General features: G+C 44.4%; 1 protein-coding gene and 1 long non-coding RNA gene across 2 annotated transcripts; one reads left to right on the top strand and one right to left on the bottom strand.

The window, feature by feature from the left end:
* Positions 1-1028: 1028 nt before the first annotated feature.
* Positions 1029-4679, bottom strand: LOC125804023 (uncharacterized). The gene is made up of 2 exons (XM_049483128.1): positions 3309-4679; positions 1029-3256 (listed from the first exon to the last, which is right to left on the bottom strand). The coding sequence occupies exons 1-2, from the start codon at positions 4677-4679 to the stop codon at positions 1298-1300; spliced, it is 3330 nt and encodes a 1109-aa protein (XP_049339085.1). The 3' UTR covers positions 1029-1297.
* A 2720-nt stretch (positions 4680-7399) lies between these two features.
* Positions 7400-8409, top strand: LOC125803887 (uncharacterized). The gene is made up of 3 exons (XR_007440247.1): positions 7400-7520; positions 7737-7823; positions 8362-8409. It is a non-coding gene; the product is annotated as an uncharacterized LOC125803887 (long non-coding RNA).
* Positions 8410-8829: the final 420 nt, after the last annotated feature.

The following is an 8829-nucleotide window of genomic DNA, read 5'->3' as shown; positions in this document are numbered from 1 at the left end:
CCTAGTGGATATTCCCTTGGGCACAGCAATGGACCGAGCAATTATACCAAAAAAAAGCATGTGACCCACCCCTACAAGGGGCCGTCACACCCACCTATCTTCCTCGGAACAACTTCTCGCGCAACCCGCGGACTGACCGAGTGACGACAGACTCTGGCGGTCATCCAGCATTCATAGAACCACAGTTACATTCGTAACTAGCGTTCTATTTCATGCCTCCTGACCGCCAGAGGGCGGCTTAGCCTAGTGGATGACGCATACCAACTTTGTCACGAGGGCAGCACATCCAATGGCAGATTCTTGGCTGAGAGCACGGATGAGGCCAGATCCATTTGCGCAGCCACATTCAGCCGGTAGAACCTCGAAAAAGTGCAAGGAGACGACCAGGTCGCGGCTGAGCACACCTCTGACAGGGGAACACCCCGAAGTACCGCCCAGGATGTGGAAACTGCACGAGTGGAGTGGCATGTCACAGATGCAGGTAATGTGATACCAGCTGCATCATACGCCATCCTGATGACTCTTACCACCCAGTGTGAGAGACCCTGTTTAGAGAGCGGCCCACCCACTGTGCGGCCACCAAAACACACAAAAAGTTGATCAGTGGAACGAAGAGGTTCCGTCGCTGAAACATATTGCCTGAGTGCACGAACAGGGCACAGAACTGAAGGCTGATCCACAAGCTCGTCCTGAAACGCAGACAGAGCAATAGACTGGTTAACAAAAGATGATTCCAGAACCTTTGGCAGAAACACAGGATTAGGCCACAATGTGACACCGGAACAATCAGGCCACCAACGTAAACAAGCAGCACCAACTGAAAGTGCATGCAGCTCACTGACACGTCTTGCTGAGGCAACAGCTAAGAGAAAGGCAGTTTTGAGTGAAATCCATTTAACACCCGCTTGTGATAGAGGTTCAAAGGGAGCACACTTTAAGAGGCTTAAAACACAAAGTAAATCCCACTGAGGGCAGCGCGGGGTCCTGACAGGCCTGAGGCGCCTAGCACCCTTAAGAAAGCCACAGATCAGTTTGTGAGAACCTAAGGATGATCCATTAATGTCCACATGACGGGCCGATATGGCAGCGACATAAACTTTCAATGTGGAAGGTGCCCTACCCGCATCAAACAGATGCTGGAGGAAATCCAGCACTACAGGAATATCACAGTGCACAGGAGAAACCCTGAACTTAGTGCACCAATCAGAAAACAGCTTCCAACGGTTACCATATAAGAGACGGGTAGACTGAGCTCTGGCATTCTCCACAGTGTATTTCACAGAGGCAGAACAAGCCATCAAAACATCAGGGGGCCCAGAGGCCACACCCAGAGCTGGAGGCGTTCCGGACACGGGTGCCACAGTCGCCCCCCCATCTGTGAGAGAAGGTCCCTCCTCACAGGAAGTGGCCAGGGCTCGCTGCTGAGTAGGCAGTGAAGCAGAGGAAACCAGGGTCTGGCAGGCCACTGTGGAGCTACCAGCAGGACACTGTGTCTGCACTGTTGAATTCGGAGCAGGACGCTCAAAAGAAGCGGAATTGGGGGAAAGGCATATAAAAGGCAGCGTGGCCATTCGTGTGCCAACGCGTCTGTCCCCATCGCTCTCTCTTCGTCCATGCGAGAGAACCATCGCGGGCAGTGTGTGGTGGTCGCACTCGCAAAAAGATCGACCGCAGCCATGGCATAACGATCCCATATTTGACGCACCACATCCGGGTGTAAGCACCACTCGCCCGGGTCCAACCTCTGCCTTGAGAGAAAATCCGCAGTCAGATTGAGGGTCCCAGCAAGATGAATCGCCCGCAGCGATGCCAGCCTGTGATTTGCCCAGGTGAGGATGCTGCGTGCCAGACGCAGAGCAGGCAGGGAACGAGTACAACCTTGGTGGTTTATGTTGTAAACAACTGTCATATTGTCTGAACGAACAAGAACATGACGACCCTGGAGTTGTGGCAGAAAATGCTTGAGTGCCAAATAAACCGCTCTCAGCTCGAGGAGGTTTATGTGGTCCTGGGCTCGGTGAAAACTCCAAGAACCCTGCACAGCGCTGCGTTGCCATACAGCACCCCAACCCGTGAGAGATGCGTCGGTGGTGATTATCTCCCGACGTGATGCCACGACCCCCAGCGGTACCCCCGCCATGAGAAAAGAGCGGCGCCTCCACGGGGCGAGAGCCTCCTCGCACCCCTGATCGATCAGCACCAGCCTGTGTTTGTGACGGATCGGATCGAGCCCCAAATGATTCATCCAGATCTGAAACGGTCGCAGTTCCAGCAAACCGAGCGGCAAAATGCACACAGCCGCTGTGAACATTCCCAGCAGACGTAACAGGTGACTGTAGCGGACGCAGCGGCCCACGTGAACTCTGGAGAGTAATCCCAGAATACTCACCACACGCTGTGTCGTCAGAGATGCTTTCATTGCTCGCGAGTCTAAGTTCATGCCTATGAACTGAACCGACTGACTCGGGCAGAGGGAGCTTTTCTCCAGGTTGATGGAAAGCCCCAGCCCTGCTACGTGAGATCGCAACACTTTGAGATCTGCCATCGCTCGCTCCCGCGAGAGTGAACAGATCAGCCAGTCGTCCAGGTACGGCAAGATCTTCATTCCAGCGCGAGTCAGCGGAGATAACGCCGCCGCCATGCATCTGGTAAAGACCCTCGGAGCTAGCGAAAGCCCGAACGGAAGAACCCGGTACTGATAAGTTCGGTTCTGAAAGGCAAAGCGGAGAAAACGCCTGTGTACAGCTGCTATGGGAATGTGGAAATATGCGTCCTTTAAATCCAGAGTGGTGAACCACTCGTTTGGCTGAATCACCTGGAGCACATCCACGGGACGAATCATTTTGAAAGTGAATCGTTTGAGGTGTCGGTTCAACCCCCTCAAATCCAGAATCGGGCGGAAGCCGCCGTCTTTTTTCGGCACTAGAAAATATTTGGAGCAGTGTCCCTGAAAAAACACGGGACATTTCACCTCCTCTATGGCACGTTTTGCAATAAGAGCACATATTTCCTCCTGAAGAGTGTTTACATGAACTGAACTTTTTACACGTGTCTGAATCAAACGTGCGACTCGCGGGGGTCGACTCCTGAACTGGAGCCGATACCCGTAACTCAGGGTCGAAAGAACCCAGCGATCCGTGGAAGCTACGGACCACGCAGCCAGCTGAGAGTCCGTGAAAACACCCACTGGCTGCCCCTGCTTGTCAGCGCGAAGCGCGCGGTCCTTTCGTTCCAGCGGGGGGGCGCCGAGGGGGAGCTGGAGGGCGGCGAAAGTGTCCAGAGATCCGAGGGGGAGATCGCCTATTCGCCTGAGTTGGCATACGCCTGATCTGATCAGAGCGAGCCTGTGGAAGAACTGAACGCGGGCGTGTAAACACACGCTCAGAGCGGTGTGATTTCGGCTGCTGCTGTCGCGTCTCGGTCATACGAGCTCGGCGCTCCAAAGCCTCTGTGGCCGCCGGTCCGAATAACTGGCCGGGCATTAACGGGAGATCCCGGAGCGCGGTTCTGCACGCATCAGACAACGGCGCTTGAGAAAGCCACAAATGACGGCGTAATCTCACAAGGCTAGCCATAAGACTGCCTAACTCCTGTGTCAGGAATCCCATTCCATGTAGAACAGTCTGCAGAGCACCTCTAAAGGCAGAAGGCATATCTACCAGCTGAGGTGAAGACTCCATTTCCAAAAGGAGATGAGAAATAGTATTATCCAGCCGGCCAATGCGCGCTGCGTGATTGTATGCTTTAGCGATACCTTCATCAGTGCGTCTGCATGCCTTGCTTGGGCATCGGACATCAGAACGCAGCGCTTCGTCAGGAGAAACAACCAGGGAGGCGACCGAAGGCTCCACTGGAGGGATACGATCCAGTCCGTACTGAGCCGCGTCGGACATGTTCCAAAACGACCGAGCCAGGGAAGAAGGTCGAGATCGCGAAGCTGTAGCCAAAAAGGCTGACTGGAGCTCTCCCACAAATGCGCTGCAAGGAGGAATGAGAGCGGGGCTATCCGCCGCGGTTAGCTTAAAGTAAGCACTGGAGCTGGGATTAGGCTGTGCTGGAGCGGAGCCAAGCCGAGCCAGAGTAGCGCGAACCATAGTTGGGAGGGGAGAAGTGTCCTCCAACGCACTTCCATCATCCACAACCGAGCCGGAGCCGAGAGGAGAGCCCGCTGCAGAGAGGGGCGATCGTGGGAGGGAAACAGCCCGTACAGTGTAGTCAGCAGCATTGCCTGAAGTAAAGAGGCTATCCGTGGCTGCAGTGGAGAGTAAATCATCATCATCCTCCACGGGCTCGGAGTCGGCGGTCTCAGCGCCGAGCTGGAGGGCAGCGGGCAGCTGGTGACTCTGAAGCTGAGTAACAAGAGCTTCCAAGCGGTCCAGGCGTGAACGTAGAGCACCTGCCTTCCTTTTTGGTGCTGGCTCGTCCGCAGGTCGCGAAGAAGAGCGCTTAGTTCCTGCTTTCACCATCGAGGAACCCGAGGAGGAGAGCATGGCGTCGTCGTTAATAAGGACGGACGCAAGCCGGTGTTGGCGTGAGGCGAAGGGAATTGTCGCACAATGTACGCAAGGGTCAGACAGAGCTTCACGGAGGTGAGAGACCCCGAGGCAGGAGGGGCACAGGGTGTGCGGGTCGTCTGGCTGCAGCGGCGCGAAGCACGCTCGACAGGCAATAGGCTCCATAGCAGGCGGTGCACACAGAGGATCCACGGCGGACGGGAGTAATACGCACGCGGTTATTGGACCAGCGATGCAGTAGGCCGTGGCGAGCGAGTGCAGGTAAGGTGCACTAACACTCAGCGAACCCGGGCAAGCGGGGTCACCGCAATACTCACCGCCCGGGCCACGCTAGTTCTCAGGAGTGAAAACGAGTAAATCCGAAATCCAGTAGAATCCAGTAAATCCAATAACGAAACAGCTCGTGAGGGCAGAAATTCTGCAGCTCCGTGAGCTGTGAACGGTCCAAGCGCGAGAGGAAAAAGAGGAAGATAGGTGGGTGTGACGGCCCCTTGTAGGGGTGGGTCACATGCTTTTTTTTGGTATAATTGCTCGGTCCATTGCTGTGCCCAAGGGAATATCCACTAGGCTAAGCCGCCCTCTGGCGGTCAGGAGGCATGAAATAGAACCCTTACGGAAGGAATATATGTCCCAATATATTAACTGTCAATATATGGAATTATTTCATTTCACAATTTACTGGTTAATTGGAAACATCCAACAAGTTCAATAATTTTCATGAATAACGTATGTGCTACTGATTAATAGGTGACTGAAAAAATATAAAATATTAGATTAAAAAAAATACTGAAAATATATTGACTAATATATGGTGTTATATAGTAATTAATATATTACAATATATTTAAAAATACAAAAGGAATTGCCGCTTTTCATATATTGTATATATGGGAATGTAATATATAATATATTTACCTATATATGTTACCATATATGTTGCAATATACTTATTTATATATTAAACAATACACTACACTATATATTCAAGAATATATTTCAATATATTACTATCAATGATACACATACCATATATATATATCACAAAGTATTTTATTATATATTGAACAATACATTTCACTATATATTCAAAAACATCTCCAAATATTGCAATCTATAATACACATACCATATATTACCACATATATCACAATGTGTTTTATTACATATTTAACAATACACTTCACTTTATATTCAAGAATATATACTACCACATACTACTATATTGTATAATACAAAAACAGATAAAGGTATGCTTTAAGTTCAGGAGAACATCGACATTAAAGAGTCAGCAGCACTCGTGCCGTCCCACTGGCTGTAGCTTGTGCTTTTGCAGTTTTCCAACAACGGGCTGAGAAAGTGGTGGTGCCTTCCTTCCCAGATTTCACCTTATAAAAAAGAAAGAAAAGGAGAAATAAACAAACAATGACCAGCAGCAAAACAATGATACTTAGATACTAGTGGGTCAGAATACTCTTAGATTAAAAACAAGTTGAAGTATTTGGAACTCGTTTGTAACACGCTTAATTTAACCTGATTGTTAATAATGTACAGCTAAATCCTTACTACACAATAAATTAGCATAGCTATTTCATGGGATAATGCTAGATAGCTAGACAAGCTAGTTATAACATATTTTAAAGCTAGGTTGGCTAGTTATAACGTTTAGCTTTAAAGCTAGGTTAGTTAGTTATGACATATTTTAAAGCTATGTTAGCTAGTTAACTTAAAGCTAGGCTTGGTAACGTTAGATAAATTAAAGCTAGGTTAGCTACTTAAATTAAAACTAGGGTAGCTAGTTAACTTAAAGCTAGGTTAGCTAGTTACATTAATGCTAGGTTAGCTAGTTAAATTAAAGCTAGGTTAGCTAGTTACATTAATGCTAGGTTAGCTAGTTAAATTAATGCTAGGTTAGCTGGTTAACTTAAAGCTAGGTTAGCTAGTTACATTAAAGCTAGGTTAGCTAGTTACATTAAAGCTAGTTTGCTAGTTAAATTAAAACTAGGTTAGCTAGTTAAATTAAATCTAGGTTAGCTAGTTACATTAAAGCTAGGTTATCTAGTTCAATTAAAGCTAGGATAGCTAGTTACCTTAAAGCTAGGTTAGTTAGTTAAATTAAAGCTAGATTAGCTGGTTAAATTAAAGCTAGGTTATCTAGTTAAATTAAAGCTAGGTTAGTTAGTTAAATTAAAGCTAGGTTAGCTAGTTAAATTAAAGCTAGGTTAGCTAGTTACATTAATGCTAGGTTAGCTAGTTAAATTAAAGCTAGGTTAGCTAGTTAAATTAAAACTAACTTAAGGTTAGGTTAGCTAGTTAACTTAAAGCTAGGTTAGCTAGTTAAATTAAAGCTAGGTTAGCTAGTTACATTAAAGCTAGGTTAGTTAGTTAAATTAAAGCTAGGTTAGTTAGTTAAATTAAAGCTAGGCTATCTAGTTAAATTAAAGCTAGGTTAGCTAGTTACCTTAAAGCTAGGTTATCTAGTTAAATTAAAGCTAGGTTAGCTAGTTAAATTAAAGCTAGGTTATCTGGTTAAATTAAAGCTAGGTTAGTTAGTTAAATTACAGCTAGGTTAGCTAGTTACCTTAAAGCTAGGTTAGTTAGTTAAATTAAAGCTAGGTTAGCTAGTCAAATTAAAGCTAGGTTATCTAGTTAAATTAAAGCTAGGTAAGCTAGTCAAATTAAAGCTAGGTTAGTTAGGTAAATTAAAGCTAGGTTAGTTACTTAAATTAAAGCTAGGTTAGTTAGTTAAATTAAAGCTAGGTTAGCTAGTCAAATTAAAGCTAGGTTAGTTAGTTAAATTAAAGCTAGGTTAGCAAGTTAAATTAAAGCGAGGTTAGCTAGTCAAATTAAAGCTAGGTTAGATAGTTAACTTAAAGCTAGGTTAGTTAGTTAAATTAAAGCTAGGTTAGCTAGTCAAATTAAAGCTAGGTTAGTTAGTTAAATTAAAGCTAGGTTAGCAAGTAAAATTAAAGCGAGGTTAGCTAGTCAAATTAAAGCTAGGTTAGCTAGGTAAATTAAAGCGAGGTTAGCTAGTCAAATTAAAACTAGGTTAGCTAGTTACATTAAAGCTAGGTTAGCTAGTTAACTTAAAGCTAGGTTAGTTAGTTAAATTAAAGCTACGTTAGCTAGTTACATTAAAGCTAGGTTAGTTAGTTAAATTAAAGCGAGGTTAGCTAGTTAAATTAAAGCCAGGTTAGCTAGTTAAATTAAAGCGGGGTTAGCTAGTCAAATTAAAGCTAGGTTAGCTAGTTACATTAAAGCTAGGTTAGCTAGTTAACTTAAAGCTAGGTTAGTTAGGTAAATTAAAGCTAGGTTAGTTACTTAACTTAAAGCTAGGTTAGCAAGTTAAATAAAAATTAGGTTAGCTGGTTAACTTAAAGCTAGGTTAGCTAGTTACATTAAAGGTAGTTTGCTAGTTAAATTAAAACTAGGTTATCTAGTTAAATTAAATCTAGGTTAACTAGTTAAATTAAAACTAGGTTAGCTGGTTAACTTAAAGCTAGGTTAGCTAGTTAAATTAAAACTAGGTTAGCTGGTTAACTTAAAGCTAGGTTAGCTAGTTACATTAAAGCGAGGTTAGCTAGTTAAATTAAAGCTAGGTTAGCTAGTTACATTAAAGCCAGGTTAGCTAGTTAAATTAGTTAAATTAAAAAGCGAGGTTAGCTAGTTAAATTAAAGCGAGGTTAGCTAGTTACATTAAAGCTAGGTTAGCTAGTTAACTTAAAGCTAGGTTAGTTAGGTAAATTAAAACTAGGTTAGTTACTTAACTTAAAGCTAGGTTAGCTAGTTAAATAAAAATTAGGTTAGCTGGTTAACTTAAAGCTAGGTTAGCTAGTTACATTAAAGCGAGGTTAGCTAGTCAAATTAAAGCTAGGTTAGCTAGTTACATTAAAGCTAGATTAGCTAGGTAAATTAAAGCTAGGTTAGTTACTTAAATCAAAGCTAGGTTAGTTAGTTAAATTAAAGCTATGTTAGCTAGTTAAAATTACACTGTGCCTTTAAATTGATCAGCTATCCCATGATGCATCACTTCAGAGACAAGCTTCAAAATGGAGATAAGGTCAGTTGGTCACTATTCTCTCCGTTTGAGAAATCTGTGTTAATATTGCTAAAACTGTCCTCAGTTACACTGTGTATTATCATTACCGTTATGGTTTAATACTCATTACTTTAAGAATATAAAAATAAATTATTTCATGAATATTATCACAATATAAGGCTTTTACAGCTGGCAAAGTTATAGGTTGTTAGCATATTAGCATTTTAAGTTATTTGTGAAATTAGCTAAGAGCATCTCATTACCGTTGTTAGTTGTTCT

Source organism: Astyanax mexicanus, chromosome 8 (assembly GCF_023375975.1).
Source record: "Astyanax mexicanus isolate ESR-SI-001 chromosome 8, AstMex3_surface, whole genome shotgun sequence".
Classification (NCBI taxonomy): Eukaryota; Metazoa; Chordata; class Actinopteri; order Characiformes; family Acestrorhamphidae; genus Astyanax; species Astyanax mexicanus.
This window is presented reverse-complemented; position numbering and strand designations above follow the sequence as displayed.

Bases quoted from the DNA above. Each gene is read 5' to 3' on its own strand.
- LOC125804023 (XM_049483128.1), bottom strand. From the start codon at position 4,679: ATGGAGCCTATTGCCTGTCGAGCGTGCTTCGCGCCGCTGCAGCCAGAC. The intron at 3,257-3,308 runs GCGAATAGGCGA...GCCGCCCTCCAG, and splicing joins TCAGGCGTATGCCAACTCAG to CTCCCCCTCGGCGCCCCCCC.